The sequence below is a fragment of the Leptopilina boulardi genome, unplaced genomic scaffold (genome assembly GCF_019393585.1).
Source record: "Leptopilina boulardi isolate dan_hultmark-lab unplaced genomic scaffold, ZJU_Lbou_2.1 LbouV2_353, whole genome shotgun sequence".
Lineage (NCBI taxonomy): Eukaryota > Metazoa > Arthropoda > Insecta > Hymenoptera > Figitidae > Leptopilina > Leptopilina boulardi.
In genome coordinates this window covers 210,059-228,762 of record NW_026137922.1, presented here as the reverse complement: position 1 = coordinate 228,762, position 18,704 = coordinate 210,059, and the positions used below count along the sequence as shown (strand labels likewise).

The window sequence follows — 18,704 nt, the reverse complement described above, 5'->3', positions numbered from 1 at the left end:
TTCAACTATTTTGTAATGGCCCCAAGCCAAAGTATCACTACTATCTGGTAGTAAAAAGCGCTTGTCATCTTTAGGACTCAGAGCAATTTTGAGTTGTCTTACAGTCTCAACGTTGTGTAATCGCGATCTAATTACATGCTGAGTCCTTGTCTGAATCGAATCATTTCGAAGACATTTCACATAATCGTCGAAACTTATAGTATTTTTTACAATTACACCTCTCACACCTTTAGCTTTTTTCGTATAGTCTTGGCCATTCACGCGAATGCTATACATCTTACTCCGCAAGCCAACAAACCAAATATTGTACACATTATTTTTCGGATAGTCCGAAGTATCAAACAAATGTACATCTTCCTTCATATTTGCATAAATATCATCACACTTGATCTCATTAATCAGACTGTCTGTATCGGTGTACATTAACTTGCAAGATTCGCCATATTTTTTCAACATATACTCATAATGGAAATCGTAAGTAAGCGTTTTCGACAAATTGAGTACAGCAAAACCAGCATAAATCGGCTTGTTCATCAAGATTTCGGTTTTTCGAAGTTCTATCGCAACCAAATTTTCAGAGAAAATCGAACGGCTGTGAAAATTTGGTTTTGATATTAGAGCTTCAGCTCCATAGCGACCATTCCATTTTGTTATCAATTTAACATCAACATGTTTGCGCACATTCTCCATGGTTTTACCGTATACGGCATTGTTCATGAGCTTAAACAAGTTCTTTTCAAATTCATTCGACTCATTAGCTCTCATTACGGTATTGAAATCAATATATGGCTTAAGCCATGTTGTTTGTTTGAATTTCATGACTGTGAATTTTTGCCAACTCGAGTCCATTAGCAAGAACTTGTTTAAGCACTCTGTAGTGGATGATGTACTTTTCTTTTGGTTTCAGTGTAGTTAAAAGTTTTGCTTGCTTTGATTCAGATGGTGGATTTGAGTGTTCAGAGCAAAATGGTAGATCGCTGTGACTGTCGTGTAATTCTTTCGGGTAATTTAAATCTACTTCCAGAATATAACCAATAGGTGAATCGTCAGGTATGTTAAAATCGAAATCGTTTGAAACTTGAACCCACTCAAATCCACCATAAGGGAGTGGTTGTACCATACCCCAACCGTAAAGATTATTTGCATCATAGTACATGATGTACTTGATTTCTTCGTTTTCATTGAAATTTTCCATGAAAGGATTATTCGCACAAGCATAACGATTGCTACAGTGACTAATGCCACCTCTCACACCTCGTTCGAAAAACATTAATTTGTCAATATCGGTAAGCAATTCTAATCTCACGTTTGTGTATTTCAACATTACATCCCAAGTTAATCCCGGTGTAGTGTAATAATGGGCAGGGTCAAGTCTATATGCTGGCAAGCACTGATCACGAAAATTTTCAAAGATGTCTGCCAAAAGCAACACATCCGTCTTCATATACAGATCGACATATTCACCGAGATTTGAGCAATTGAAAGTAGACCAAACACGTTGAGCATGCTCATAATCTTCAGCAGAAACCGTACTATCGTTTAGTGTACTATAAAATTGCTCTTTCGTCGGTAAATTTGTTTCTTTTAATTTATCTCGAGAATCTAAGTATTCGTAAGGTAAAACCCCTTTGCGTGTAAGTAAATCAATTTCTTCTGGAGTGAGATTAGAAAAAGCTTGATTCACAATTTTATACTCTGAAAGGTATGATGCCAATTTTTCCAAAGACAAAGCCATGAATTTGAAGGAGTCAATAAATCGAAATTTGAATTCGCTATCTTTAACATATTTTAGTGAAAGAGATGTATTTTTCTTTATTCAGCGGTAAAAGATCAATCTTTCCTTCAAATTCAAGGCAAATGTCATGTATTATGAAATGGGCATCATACCCACTGAGATTGTGGAATACAACAGGTATCACACGAGAATCTTGATAATTCAAATTACATTTTTCGTGAGCAGGACCTCGATACTTACCCGTTAGATGACAATGGTCTCGAACTTTCTTTTGTTGTGGTAGAATATATCCTTCGCAAATATGGCACGTAGTAGCAGTCACGAACTCTTGAATCTCGTCTGATGTCAATCGGTCCATCGGGATGGGATTTTTGATGATTGCCTCCACTTTATCAGCCAACTGCTTCAACTTCTGGGCAAACCACTTGACAGCATCTGCTCCATCAGGACAGGAATGGTATTCGGAAAACGCGTCATCGTAGCTGCACTTCACGTAATAACCAATGCTGAACACTTCATGACGTTGAATCACTTCAGTATTGCTAGTGGTTTCTTCGGCTTCAGCAGGATTCAACAAGCACTCGAAGTCGGCGTACACAATGAATGGAACTTTTTCCTTGTTCCCGAAATTTTTGAATTAAATGAAATTCTGTCCAGGTTTCGGAAGGTTGATTTTACACTCATTTAGGGTCTTGCACTCCTCCTCATGTCGGGCTAACTTCTCTTCCGTGATAAAGTAATGCAGACATCGGTCACAGATATGTTTCTTATGCTCATTGGTTGACTTAATTTGAGAATTTACTAGTGCTGACAAGTTTTTGATCCACACATAGTGGTAATTTGGAGTTGTGATAAGATCAGCAGCGGCTGGAGTGTTAACATCAGGAACATCTTCTTTCTCACTGTCGGCCACGTTCTCGTAATGGCTTTCGACTCTTAATAAATTAATATGCCTCACTTTTTTGTCTGCAGTCACGTGTAACGGAACAGTGATGAATTTTGTGTTCACTAGACGAAGTCCATAAAGATTGATGGAGATGTCATCATTTTGCTTCTCGAATTTAGAAATGTCCTTTAAGGAGACAGGAAACTCAATTCCATTAAAGTTCAACTCGTTTCCATATCTGAAGTAATTGTCTACTCGTTGACCATTCTTATTTGTGGGATGTAAAGCTGATAACACTGCCCACTTGAAACACTTTTGGTCCATATTTTTAACGTTAATACAAGCCTGTTTTATTTTAATTGCATATGGCAAATTAATGTACAAACCAACTCGTACTGGATTGTATTTGTTGACGTTTATTTCCAGCTTCGTAATCGAATGCAGCGTCCACTGTGATTTTCTTTCTTGAAACTTCTCGATTTTCTTCAGTATCAGCTCCTTGACGTTCTCGCTGTACCAGTCTGTTAATACAGTTGTCGGGTAAATAATAGCACTCCGCACATTAAAAAATTTCGGTTCGATTTTTTCCTCGTCATTGATGATTTTTCGAAATTTTGCACCCAGAACAGCGTATACTTTAAGAGCGCCGTGCTTCTCCAAAACGTTCTTGATGTACTCCTCGAATAGTATGCACGCATCATCTAAGAAAGCATTTGTGTCGATGTGCTCCAGGTTGATAATGATGCTTGTTTGCAGCCGAGACTTGAAGGCACTTTTACAGCTGGTCTAGCGAACACGATCTGTTACGTTGTCTCTCTCTGCAGCACGTTGCATTCCAGCTCCATTTTTTAAACTCTCTTGGAATTTGGTATGCAGACAGACAAATTCTTGAATCAGATTCAGACATCTCTGCTTTTCTGGAGAATAGTGAAGGTCGTTTACAACACCCCTTAATGTGTCGAGGCTCTTGTCGCATGCGTCTATCCATGTAGTCACGAACTGATTCTTGAAGATTCCATTCGTCAGACCATGTATCAGGCTCGCTGCGTCTTCTGTTATTTTGAGAAGAGCTTCACATTCACCAAGAAGCGTTGCATTTGCCAACTTAACCTTCTTTTGCACCTCCTGGTCCAACTCGATGGTTTTTGATCGTTTGCCAGGCATGCTTTAAACAATAAAACAAAATTTATAAGTATAAAATTAAAAAATATTCAAAAGAATTCAAAATTGAATAGTGCTGCCCTCTACACATCTTCTTCAATGGAGCCTCCTTCGCACTCCTCCACTGGTTCTGCCCTCCCCACACCCAGGTACCCTCTTCAAAGACTTCCTCTGAACAAGGAACACCTCCTTCGTCCTGCACTGACTCTCCACGGAAGCCTCTAAATCGCTGCTTGCTCTATGCCTTGGAATTGGATCTCGTTTGCTCGAAGATGCTCGTGCTAATGACGGTCCTCTGGCCAGCTCCTCCTTATATACTCAATAACACGGATACACACATGTATATAATGCGCACACATCCAAAGCACATGGCGCTTTAGGCAACTAAACTTCAACTATTGGACACTTGATCGGTAAAACAGTTCCCTACCCTACCGACCGAGTCAAAAATTCTGTCAGATCACTACCTTACCGACCGATGGTAACTTGCCAACTGATGATACCACATTACCGATACTTGGCGCGAAAATTCAAATTTCCTTTGAAAATTCTTAATGGTAAATTAATTTAAAAGTCTCCAGGGAAGGGTAGGCCAATTATCCAATTAATTTTAAAGTCAACAGGGATGAGTACTCGTATTAACCTTTGAAATACCACCACCACTTGGCGCGAAAATTCAAAATATCTTTGCATAATACTTGAAAATAAATTAATTTAAAAGTCACCAGGGAAGGGTAGTTCTCGGGGATGGGTACCCTACTTGGTCGGTAAAACAGATCCCTACCTTACCAACCGAGGAGAACTCATGTCAGGGATCTACCTTACCGACTGAGGGTATTACCGACCGAAGGTATGCAACAGTGCCGCCATCTAGCGGCAGCCGCCGGAACTATGAGCCAGTACTGACATAGCTATACTACTCCCTTAAAAAACTATTTTAACACAAATATGATAAACTTGCAATATGTTTCAAGTGAATCCATTTGATTCTTATAATGATGAAGATGCGCTGTTTATTTTTTTAAAATATTTATTTGTTCATTTTATTTCGGACATAAGGTCACTTTTAACCATTTAGGTCTTATATAAATTTATCTTTGCAACTTTTCTCACCGATATTGAAAACAAGGTTGACCTTCGTCAATTTTTGTTAAATTGGTTTTAAACGTTTGAAAGAAATTATGTTTCGACTTCAACAAAAATCATTCTAAACATTTCTTTACGGTTAGGAAGAAACCTTGGATTTCGTAATATGTAACATGGCTTATTTTCTTCAGAAAATGATTTTCTACAACTTCATCGAAAGGATTTTTAAACAAGCAAGCCACTTAAAAAATATGGCTATTTGTTTATAAACAAATTTTTCTTTTAAACGAATAGTAATATTTTTCAAACGGCTTGCTATGTATCCCAAATAATTTTTTAAAGTAAGCTTTTAAAAAGTTCTAAATTAACTCTAAAAGAAAGATATCCAATAGTTAATTTTTTATTACAGTTTTTATAGCTGATATGACAAGCGTTTTACATGGCGGAAATAGTCATGTTTTCCAAACGGCTTGATTATTTGAAAATCCCTACTGTGAAGTTGTAGAGAATCATTCAATTGTTCTCATGGAAATGCACAAAAGCGATATGTCCGAAAATTTTTATTATATATGCAAATTTTATAAACAAATAAATTTTGCAGGTTTATAATTTTTTTCTTGAAAATTGATATTTCTTCTTTCAGAAAGAACAATTATTAACATTTTTTAATTAGTTAAATTTTAATTAATTTTTTTTTTTGCTGTCTACATTTCCGTAGATAAACGTCCTTAAATTAACATTTTTATTGTGCACCTGTTTACTGATAAAACTAGAAAAATTACTTAACTTTGCTTTGTCATTTTTGAGATTAACTATTCTTAATGTTTATTAACAGCTGCACCGAATTGGACCAAAACTTCTTTTCAATGGTGGAATTTTAACCACAGGTACTTCTGCAATTGTCTTTGGATTATTAGATAAAGTAAATGGACATTATCCATTTATTATCTTATCATTTGCAATTAGGATAATTGAGGCCTTAGGAAATGCCGCCTTTCTTACTGCAAGTTTTGCTATAATAGCTAAAGAGTTTCCAGAAAATGTAGCTACTACTTTTGCCAGTTTGGAAACGTTTTTCGGTTTGGGGCTGATTGTAGGACCTACTGTCGGAGGTGCATTATTTCAGGTAAGGTGGAAACATGTAACTTTAATTTAATTTAGTACTAATATATAAATTTAGTCAATGATTTTGTTTATTTATTGATGAGAAATCTATGGCGAACGAGTTTTCAAAAATTGTTTAGATTGATTGGCTTAAAATATATATAAATATATAATATTATATAAAAAATTTGCTACTCTGAGTTTTCGTGGGGTGAAGTTCCGAAAACCACTATTCGTTTTTAAAAATTCAAAATTTCAGGAAAAATAAATTAAAAAGCAGCAATCAGATCCAATATGGTGACCGAAATGATTAAAAATCAATTAATAAAAATTACGTTAAATCCAAATAATAAAATAAAATTTCATTCATACAATATACAATTTCTTCATTTATTTGGAATTAGATAATAAAAATTATCATCTATGTTCAGAATTATTCCTTAATTAATTATCTTTTCTTTCTTAAAATGATGGTAAACTTTAGCGCCTTAACTTTGAGCTCCCGAATTACACACGTGAAATTTAATCTGATTAATCCTGACCTGCGCGATTGAATTTCTTTTTTTTGTTGTTCCCTTTTTTTCCGACTTGAGAATAAGCATCGTGTGTACGCGAGTGAGAATTTTCTTCCAAAGTCTAATCCAAAATCATCGACGTTTATTTTTTGTTAAAAGGTCTTTAATGATCAAAGTACAATTGTATTCTCAATCAAGAATATAGTTTTAGGAAAATAAATAAATTAATACTGTTAAACCAAAAGTGGACTCATATTTATTTTGAAATGCTGGGGAAGTATAACAAACTCATTTAAAAAATTATTTCTGCTGATTTAAAGTAAGTACTTATTCTTAATTACCTCGCCAGTGAGCTTCAACAAATAGGTAAATCTACTAAGTTCGCTTTGCTAAACTAAATTAACGCTTAATAAAATTTATTTGATTTTAAAACTTATTTTGCTTCTCGCTTAACGCATTAAAATTATAATTTTATCAATTGTCCTCAAGTAGTGCCTTGTAAGTGTAACATCTTGCATGTGGTGAATAGTAGAGTACTCATGTGTAGACTTCAAGGTTTATCTAGCCCCCCTTTTTTTTTAAATTAAATAATGACCAATTTTGAATTACACAAAATTAACGAAATTGGATATTTATAATTGCTAAAATTTGCTAAGCTTTAATATTACCAAATTACAAAAAAGAGAAGTCGCGTTAATCAGTCAGAGTGCTTACTACTTGTATTTTTTAAGCTCTTCACTGGTGATCAACATTCAAAATGGCGGAGATGAAAACTCAGGAGACTCTTGCCCTATTCATCACTCAACTCCATGCGAAGATTATGAGTTCAAAATGTGCCAAGGAGAGTCCGTTAAACTATCTTGAGGGACGCTTATCAAACCTGGAAGAGTACTGGAAGGATTTTTACAGCAATCATTGGAAACTGATGTCAAATCCCGTTTATACCGAAACAGACTATTTTAAAAGTTCCCGGTTTGATGCGGTGGAGAAAGAATACATTGCAACCAAGGCTGTCATCAAACGTGAAATAAGTACGCTCTCTACTCCTAAAACAGAATCTGCACAAGACACTTCTGTACAAGGTAACAATGGTAAAGAAACAAATTTTAAACATTTACCTGTCTTATCCCTTCCTAAATTTTCCGGCAATCAATTAGAGTGGGAAACCTTTCGTGACTTGTTCACAGCCATGGTTGATAAAGCAGCGCTTTCCGATATTCAAAAGCTTTATTACCTTAAATCATCACTCATTGGTAAGGCTGCAGAACGCATAAAAAATCTAACGGTCAACGAAACCAATTATCTCCAAGCGTGGACAATGCTTGACAAGCACTACGATAATCAACGCATTCTCTTATCAGCACACATGCGAAAATTGCTTTCTTGTCCGCCCGCGTCTAAAAGGTCTGTTGACGATATATTAAGACTTTTAGACACAACCAATGAGTCGATTCGAGCCTTTTCAAATATGAATAGACCAGTTGATTTGTGGGACGATTGGTTTGTACACATCCTCACAAATAAACTTGACCCAGTTACTCGCGAAGAATGGGAATCTTCTCTAAAGGATTCTGAGGAATTTCCAATGTATGAGGAACTTTCTTCTTTCCTCGAAAGTACTGTAAGAGCTTTAGAAGCTTCTCACCCCATCGAGAATTCTCCTAAACCTCTAAATAACACAAAATCCAAACCACAATCTAATCAATCCGATAAAAAATATAAGAAGTCACAAATTTTAGTCAATCACTCTCAGACTGAAACGAAAATTAAATCAAACTCTTGCTCTCTCTGTCAGGCTTCTCATTTTTTATCGTACTGCCCTCAATTTAAAAGATTGAAAGTAGTTCAACGTAATGAACAAGTCCAACGCTTACGACTATGCCACAATTGTCTTCGAAGTAATCATAAAATTGATGACTGCTCGTCAACCAAGGGATGTTTTGTGTGTTCTGGAAAGCATCATACCTTTCTTCATGATGGTGGTGAACACGCCGACCCTTCAACTTCAAACCAAGCCTCTTCACTCTCTTCTGAACAGGCAAGTTGCAACGCATCGTACCTTTCCAATCATATCTCTTACCCACTCGACAGTCAATCAAGGGGCATTTTCGCAACTGCCTATATTAAACTTACCTCGCCTAAAGAAAAATCGATCGTTGTGAAAGCATTCCTCGACTCCAGTTCCGAACGAACCCTCGTAACTGAACGAGTTGTTCAGTTTCTGAAATTACCTAAGCAGAAATGTGATGTCTCTCTGAAAGGCATTGGGAATTCCCCCCTCGGAAATTCAAGTTACAAGGTTGATCTTTGGTTAAATTCACCGAAAGATCCTAACTTCCAATTACCAATCAATGCTCTAGTTTTGAAATCTCTTATTCAACTCCTGCCCAAGAGCAGACCTGAGCATAGTAACTGGTCACACCTTGCTGATTTGAATCTTGCCGATCCTAATTACTATAATGAGGAACCTGTTGATTGCGTAATAGGTATTGATCTTCTTGGTCACACTTTGCTCCCTGGATTAAAACAAGGTCCCTTGAACAGTCCTACAGGCCTTCTAACAACATTTGGTTGGATCATCTTTGGTCGATCAATCCCTCAACCCTCTGACTCACAAAATTGCTTCTCCACGCTCCAAGTGGAAGAAAGGGACTCGTTGAATCAGCTTCTTCGTGCCTTTTGGGAAGTTGAGGAATTACCCAAACAAATTTTTCTGACCAAGGCGGAACAGGATTGTGAAAACATTTCAAGGACATCCATTACCGAAATGAATCAGGTCAATACGGTGTTCGCTTACCAGTCTCTATTTCACCTGATCAATTAGGGGAATCTAGAGAACAAGTTGTTTCCATGTTCCTTCGAACTGAAAAACAACAATCAAAAAATCCTATTGCTAAAGCTAAATACAATGACCTCTTCAGGATTGTCCTTGAATGAGACCCTTTACCCCGGGCAGAAACTGCAAACCGATATCTGGTTGATCATTACCCGGTGGCGATTCTGGAAATATGTATTTACCTGTGATATAGTCAAGATGTTTAGACAGATAAAAATCGAATTCCCAGACTGCAACTTGCAACGAATTGTTTGGAGACCTGCCCCGAGTCAACCTCTAGTAGACTATTGCTTGACAACTGTAACTTATGGTACCAGACCCGCTCCTTTTTTGGCTATCAGAGTCTTGAAGCAATTGGCGTTAGACGAAGGGGAGAGATTTGCACTCGGCACAGACGTGCTGATCAACAACACATATGTTGATGATACTTTTGCTGGAGGTGATTCTCTAGACGAGGCAATTCAAGTTAGAGATGAGTTCATATCTATTTTAGCTTCAGCAGGTATTTCGCTCAGCAAGTGGGCTGCTAACGTCGATAAATTAGTCCCTACTGATTCCACTGATAGTAAAAGCAAAGACAAAAGTTTCAACCTTGAGACTTCTGTTTCCACCTTGGGCCTGCACTGGAACCCCGCATCTAACGAGTTTCACTATAAAGTTTCCCCTATTGACTCCTCTCAACCAACGAAACGAATTGTTGCTTCTGAAATTGCGAAGTTGTATGATCCTCTTGGGTGGCTAGCACCATTTCTTCTGAAAGCAAAGCTACTATTGCAAAATTGTTGGTTAGCTGGCTCAGATTGAGATAAACTCCTACCGATCAATCTCTCTACTGAATGGATTGAGTTTCAACAGCAGTTACCACAGTTGAACCTTGTAAAAATTCCCCGCTGGATCAACACTGAAAATGATCAGTCGAATTGGGAACTACATGGTTTTTCAGACGCCTCTGAAAGAGCCTACTCTGCAACGATCTATCTTGTCCATCGAACCTTCGCTGGTGAATCACATTCGAACCTAATCATTGCCAAAACCAAACTGGCACCTGTCAAGGCCATATCTCTTCCAAAATTAGAGCTTCGTGCTTCAACACTTCTCGCAATACTGACATCAGTAGTCATCGAAAAATTAAACTGTTCTCCAAATTCGATCCACTACTGGTCCGACTCTCAAATTGTCCTCTCATGGATTCAAGGTCATCCTTCAAGGTGGAAGCCATTTGTAGCCAACAGGGTTAGTGAAATCCACTCCTTGGCGAAAGAAACTCCCTGGAGACATGTCCCTTCCAAGGACAATCCTGCGGATTGTGCTACCAGAGGATTCACTGTTGGCGAGCTTCTCAATTCCACCTTGTGGTGACATGGACCAGTTTGGCTGCTGAAATCACCCGACAATTGGCCTGTCTCAAATCAGACCCTTAACCCCAACATCGACCTAGAGGCACGCTCAAAATATATTGAAAAGGTCGACGAAATTCAAATCAACATTATATTGAACAGAGGGATCCCCGAGCTCCTCTCCTTTGTCTCGTCACTCACACAGTTACTAAGAGTGACAGCCTATTGCCTCCGTTTTATCCAGGCTCTTCGAAATCCGAACCTTGAAATTGAACCCTATTTAACTGCTGATGAATTAAAACGAAGCCTTTCAACCTGGATAAAAGTCGTGCAAGACGAGAATTTCTCTGAAACAATAGAGTTATTGAGAAGCAAAAAATCTTTGCCCTCAAGCAACCCACTGATCAAGTTGTCGCCATTCTTAGACGATGATGAGGTTCTCCGAGTTGGAGGACGGCTCCAGAGCTCACTGCTCTCGTTCGATGAAACACACCCAGTTATCCTGCCAAAAAACAGCAAACTTTCCGAATTGATCGTCACTCGAGCTCATCTCGATACTCTTCACGGTGGTCAGCAACTTACCCTGAGTAGGATCCTCAAAAAATTTTGGATTGTCAGCTCCAAAACCCTGATTAATAAAATCATCCGAACCTGTATCAAATGCTTCCGATTTCGAGCGAACTTTCAAACTCAGTTGATGGGCCAACTGCCAGTTGAAAGAGTTACCATTTCAAAACCCTTCACGTTCACGGGTTTAGATTATGCTGGACCTTTTTACATCCTACCATCGAAAGGAAGAGGCGTTTGATCAACAAAGGGATACATTTGTCTATTCGTGTATCTTTGTTCTAGAGCAATCCATTTGGAACTGGTTTCTAACTACGAGACAAGCGGATTCCTTGCGGCCTACAAGCGATTTACATCCCGCCGAGGTCAATGCGAAAAGGTATTCAGTGACAACGCTAGAAACATCATTGGTGCTGCGAGAGAATTGCGACAAATGTTCCTTGGCGCTTCCAAAACATTCATCCCGGCGCCGAACTGCTGGCAAACGAAGGAACCACCTGGTATTTCATCCCTCCACACTCACCGCACTTTGGTGGGATCTGGGAAGCCGGCGTGAAGTCGGTTAAGCACCACCTTCGACGTGTCGTTGGGGAGACACGCATCACCTTTGAGGAACTAAGCACCGTACTATGCCAAATAGAGGCATGTCTGAATTCCAGACCTCTCTACCCGAATTCTACTGATGCAAATTCCCTCTCTGCAATCACACCTGGACACATGCTGACTGGTGGACCCCTTGTTGACATCCCTGAACCTCCCTTATTTAACGAAAATCCGAGCAATCGATGGTCGCTGATTACAAAGATGAGAGACGACTTTTGGAATCGTTGGTCTCACGAGTACCTTCACCATCTTCAACAGCGCTCCAAATGGCTGGTAGAGACCAATGCAGTCAAGGTCGGGGACATCGTACTGCTTAAGGAGGAAAACCTGCCCCCTGCGAGATGGCTACTCGCTAAGGTTCAGCAACTGCATCCAGGGCCGGATGACCTCGCAAGAGTTGCTAGTATCAAAACTAGCACTTCTACCTTGAAACGATCATTTTCTCGACTCGCTGTTCTACCAATTCGCGAAGTCAATAAGGAAAATTAAATTTAATCTGCCTTAAAACAAATGGGAATTTTGTCACACCGTTCATGCTTATTTCGAATTGGTTTTATTTTCATCCTGCATTCTCTTCTAAAATCAAACGCACCCGGGCAGAATGTTCAGAATTATTCCTTAATTAATAATCTTTTCTTCCTTAAAATGATGGTAAACTTTAGCGCCTTAACTTTGAACCTATGTAGGTTCCAATGTAGGTACCTATGTAGCCTACAAAGAATCCTGGTTAGTAATTTTCAAGGAACCCAGTTTCAATTACTACAGAAGGCACCTTTAAGTATTTTTGGAGGATTATTAATCTCACTTTACTCATAATTTTTTCACTCTCACCCTCACTCAAAAATTTTTCATTCTCACTCAAAATTCTTCTCCTTCACTTACAAATTTTTCACTCACTCATGATTTGTTCACTACCGCTCTGACATTTACTCAAGAAAAATGTTTTGAGTGAGAGTGAGATTGAAAAATTTTTAAGAGTGAGAGTGAGAGTTGCGTGAACTCACCTCTATAAGGAATTTTAGATGGCATTTTTAGTAGGGATTAATTTGATTTTCCTTTCGTTTGCTGTTAATTATTTTCTGGGCCATATGTGTTATGATTGTTTTATTCTAAATGACTTTTTATTGCATATAAAAAAATTACATTGAGTTTTTAGGACAAAGTAGTACAAAGTAGTAGTATTATAAAACATTTCGTTTTTGCCATTCAAAAAACAAGTAATATTTAGAGCACTTTTAAGAATTCACGTAACGTAATTGTCATTTATGTGAAATCTAAATGTGCTGTTAAAGTTACTTATTTTTTAATGAGAAAAGCAACATTTTATTTCTAATTATAATAAAATAAAAATAATATTGTTATTTTTCTTTTCGCTTGCTGTCGTCAATTTTTTGAGACATAAATGCGCCTATCTTTTATATTTTACTCGAAGCCATTTTGATTAATTATTAAAACAATCTAATAATTTGTTCTAATTGATTTTAATATTCAAAGCCTGACTCGGAGTGATCGATTTATTCAAATTTTCTTTCTTTAACTAAGAAAACCGAGTAATAAATTCAATTATTTATGATTTTAATATTCATTGAATTTATTTTTCAAAAATTTTTAAGCAAGATTATTCTATTTAGCTTGTAATTTCAAATTGAGAGAAAAAAAATTATTTCAGAAGATGAGAAAGTTTGTTACGGTTCGTTTTATTTTTATTAGAAAATATTCATAAAGAATAAAAATAAGCACAAGGCGGTTTTAATGATTACAGAAATTTTTTTATTATTAAGAAATAATTTGATTTTTATTCAATTTAGATTCTTATAACTATCATTATTCTACAATATTGTGTATAAGTAACGATTGTGTACAATATGATTCCGCGGTAAGTGTAGTGATGTGCCTGTGAAGTGTCTTTATACACTCATACGTTTCATTCGTTAATTTAAATTCGCAAAATAAAATAAAAAAATATAAAGCCATTCGTCCAAAAGTAAATCAGAAAAGAAATCAATTTAATTGAGGGGAGTAACAACCTTTATTTTGACCCACTTAAATTTAAAGTATTAAACGAGGTTATATTTTTTTCTTGCATTAAAATTTTATTTTTTTGACCATCATGTATGTTTTCATGACCCAAATGATGCAAGAAAAAAATATATCTTCCTACGATCATTAAAATGTAAAATATTCAAAATGAAGGTTGTGACTCCCCTGAATACAGTGGTGGCGAAGACTTGTACATATGTTTAAGAATTCAAATAGTATGTAGAGGCATTATTGGCATACATAAAGTACAGTATTTAACGTTTAGAGAGATTTTGGAATTTGGCAGAAGCGTTATTAGTTTGCTAAAAATAGAATAGAAATTGTTTCACACCGTACCTCCAAGATTCCTTTTTTAAAAGTGAAACAGGGAGTATTGTAGGTGGGAAAAGATGAACCCTAAAGTAGAGGCTGAGCTGGCTGGTCATACGAATTCATATTTGTCAGAAGTATATGCAAGTTTTGCATATACTCCAAAGAAAAGAACAAAGGCAAGGTTTGGTTCATTACAAAATTAAATGGAATACCTTTAGTAGCCTGTAACAGAGTACACTAAAGGGGGACACCTAATACGCGAGAGATAGTGTTTGAAGTCCGACGAGGAGACAACGAGCAGAAGAAGAAGAGAGAGAGAGAGTGAGTTAAAGTTTCCGATAGCCTGGGCGTCGTACATCGGTAGTAAGAAAAAATATATCTTGAGCTTAAGCAGCGTACCAAGAGTATAGCTGTATACTAACCATTCATTCACCAGGTTCACTTAACTATTGGAACAGGTAGATTCTTCCTCTTATTCCGTCGTCTCGGTTTGGTGGCGACACTGGCTGCTTAGCAGTGATTACACAGCGGGCTGCAATTCGTCCCTGCTTGAACCCTTGATACTGGTTAGCTTGACCTACCACGAATCCGATGAAATAAGCACTTTCCTAGGTATTTGAACCTTTTACGCGTTAACTCGCTAGCTAGGAATTTTCCTGATTAGAATTAAAATTAGCCATATTGGTTCTTCTAATTAATATTCAAGAGATTTGGTTTTCTGGTCAGGCGGGTAGCGTTCTTATAGGAGGAAGCGTATAACTAGTTATGATTGTCTTTCAATATATATACATGTAGGGTTTTTATTAAATATATAGGAGGGGTAAAATTCCTGTTTTTTAACATTAATTAATTAAATTATAAATATCTCAAAGGCAACGAAAAAGGACATTTCCATATTTTTTTGTTGAAAGTATAAGTTTTAAATTACGAAATTGAAGAATTCGACTTTATCAGCAAAGTGACATCTATTAGATGTCATTAAAACTCCTTGGTTCAGAGTTAGATGTTTCATGTGATAATTATATCGATATGATTTGTCGACAAATAATTTTCAAAAATTCTTAATCAGCGATAAATATAGTATTTCTATATAAAATATATCTAACATTAACTATAAGTTTTAAACTTTCTAAAAAAATTTGAAAAATAAAAAAAGACTGATTTTGACAGAAAAGCCACAAAATTTTTGATTTCTAAAAAATATGAAAAATTTAAAAAAAAAATTTTTAACCAATCGAATGAGCAAAAAAAACCTTTGGAAAACATATATGACAAAATGTTTTTCATCCACTTACATAATATTTATAATTTTTAGTTAATTAAATAATTAATTAATGTTAATAAAAAATGATGTATTTTATAAACAAATAAAGTTATCGTAATTTTGATGTTACTAAATGAAAGTTGACATAATTCCGCATCCAACGAGCCCTATTTGAAGTACTTTGGATTATTAGATTGTTAATAAACAATTTGCAAAATTTCCATGAAATCTTAATGCAAGTTGTAACATAGGTTACATAATTACGGGCCTGACGGGAATTTGACGATTGACAGCGGAACTATTCGGAAGATCCCGAAGAGCCAATCATCAGATCCTCGTGTCAAGCGCCGCACTTGTTCTCCGGATCTCGATATTGATCCACCTAATCAATTGTATATGTTCTCGTTTCATATTAACTATTCTTCGTCAATGTTGTTTGTGAGTGCGATATTACCGATCAATCCATCCCAGTGTGCACGTTATGTAACTGTTCTAGAACAAACAGTGTAACTTGTTCTAGAACAACTGTTACAATTTTGTTATGGAACAGTTCTGGAACTGTGTTCTAGACCTGTTTTGCTACAGCTGTTCTGTCTCTGTTCTATAAGGAAGATAACATTCGTTCTAGAATATTTGTACTTAATTAGTTTTAGAGTTTTTAGGTAACGTTGTTACTGCAGCGTTTGTATAATTATCTTCGTAAGTCGAAATATACTTTATTTTAAAATAATAAAATATAGTCATTTCCCTTTTATTTCCTGTTTCCCTTATAATCAGCTCTTATTCCAGGCAGCTAGTTATAAATCGGCGCCCAACGTAAAAAAAACCTATTTCTCATAACCAAAAATCCTATCTTTATTCGTCTTGTATTTATATATTTTCATTAAATATTATATATAATATGTGATATTTGTATATATGTATTTATGTGACAAATTTCCCATGTGTGACGAATTGACAGAGACAAAATTTAATAGTGGAAGATATATAAAGTCAGTGAGTGTTTTTACTAGAAATCGTGGAAAATTAGTGGAAAAAACGAGAAAATGAATTTAATTTGAGTTGAAAATTACGAAAATAATTGAGGAAAATGTGAATAGACAATAACTAATTAAGTGATTTGTAGAAAATTAATTAAATTCAGTAAACATTTGGATAGATAGTATCATTTTTTCATTATAGAAAAACGCTGGTAGCTTGTGTTGTGTCGCGCGCAAGGTCAGTTCACAATACGGTAAAGTCAAGATCCTCAAACGTAAACAAACGGACAGTAAGAAATTGTTAAAATTAAATTTCGTGAATTTTTTAAAAATAAAGTGATATACAGGGTGGCGAAAAGTTGCGAAGTAAAATAAAATCGATATTAATTTTATACCGGGTGGCCAAAATGTTTCGAATATTAAAATTATGATTGATGACATAAGTTTCGTGGAAAATGAGAATACAAATGTGATTGATTAATTGAAATTTTTTATTTTTTTTCAATTAAAATTCGTGAATTATTTAAAAATTAAAAGTGTGGATTAATTTATTATTTTAGATGCGAATAATAATTTGATAATTATTTTATTTTTTTCCGATAAAATTGAAATTTTATTTTCGTTTGAAAAATTTGTTCCTCACGTATTTAGGACAAATTATGTTATATAGGGTTTAAAAAAAAAAATGTTTTTTACTTTTTGAAAAAATTAATCGCGAAATAATTATAAATTAGTGAACAATTATTTGTTATACGGAACGGAATAGTGATCGTAATAAAAATTAATTATTGTTTTGTGAAACAATTTTTTTGAAAGTTGACGGAAAATTTTTCAGTGTACGACTAAATATTTCCGGAAATTTTTGAAAACGAAGAAAATTTTGGATTAACGAATCGATTTTTTTAAATTAAAATACAATCATTCAATTTATTAAATTTTTATTTTCTTTCAAAATGGAATCTCCGGAAAAATTAACAAATGTTAATTTAAACCTAACATTTCCCTTATTAGCGATGAGAGAAATGCGTAGAAAAACAAATCATTACCGGAAATGCATTTGAACAAACAAGCCCAAACAAAGTCAAATGCAAATATTCAATTAGAAGTAGGGAAAAGTAGAATACTTCAAGATCATTTAGGAGCGATAAAGAAAATCGCTATAAATAATGGGAAACAAACTGATATATCAAAAAACGAAACATTTGACATCGATTCTTTTATAGGTACGAATAACAAAATATTAAGGAATCAAGATAATTTGATTAAATATGAAGAATTTTTGCGGAAAGAAAAAGAAAAGTTGCGTCAAAAACAAAAGGTGTTAGAATTAGAACACAAGCGATGAGTTAGGGAAAATACAAACCCTCAGCGCATAGTTCATTTAAAGGAAATGAAATAGAAAACAATGAATTTCATTTTAGGAAATGCAAATCGCATAATGCTTAGAAAAAATACAAATAGCCTGAAAAACGTGCGAGTAATAATTTTGATAAATTAGAAAAAAATAAAGAAAAACACGTAAAAGAAAAATCAATAAAAATTTTTCCCGAAGAAATTGTTCTTACGCAAGTTTTGAATCTTGACATAACGAATTACCCCAGGTTAATCAAAATTTTTTCTAATTGAAAGAAATAGAACAATTAAAATTAGAAGTTAAGCCATTAAGGACTAAATGTACATAAAGTGTCCATGAAGTTTCAATCTTGTTTTTTAATGATAAAAGATAAGAAGAAAAATTTTGCAATACCCATTTCTTATAGTTTAAGAATCGCTCTTTCAAATTCCGCAATGAAAATTAACGTATATTTATAAATACACAAATGGCAGGCACTTTTTTTTAAAGGAACACGATTTTTTAAGTTTTTTTTTGATTTATGAATTTTTTTGGCACTTTAATTTGAACGAATATTTTTTACTGATACAGATTTCGTGACAAGAATAGTCAAGCTTCAAGGTATTTATTTTATTTAAAAATCACGGAAGCAAAATTGCGACTAAAATAGATTTTTATTGCAAATTCATGGTAGGGTATACGAAATCTTATGAACAAAAAAAATTACCAATTTGGCTTGAAAATTATTGCTCGGGGGTTTTTGGGATCGCTGATTACGAATCTGTGGTCAGATTTTCAAAATTCAAAATTGCGGATTTAATATGGCGGACGACTTTTGCAAAAATGACCAATGTGGCTTGAAAATTGTTGCTCGGGGGGGGTTTTTTTTAGGCACAATATTTTTGTCATATACTTCACACGTTAAAACACATAATTTCATAGGGA

At 35.2% G+C, this 18,704-nt stretch overlaps 1 protein-coding gene across 1 annotated transcript in view; it reads left to right on the top strand.

Moving 5' to 3' along the window:
• LOC127286354 (MFS-type transporter SLC18B1-like) overlaps window positions 1–18,704 on the top strand; it is a 255,832-nt gene that overhangs the window by 143,271 nt on the left and 93,857 nt on the right. Inside the window, exon 3 of the mRNA XM_051312754.1 lies at window positions 5,704–5,994. Coding sequence (XP_051168711.1) covers window positions 5,704–5,994 — 291 coding nt within the window. The remainder of the gene's footprint in view (window positions 1–5,703; window positions 5,995–18,704) is intronic.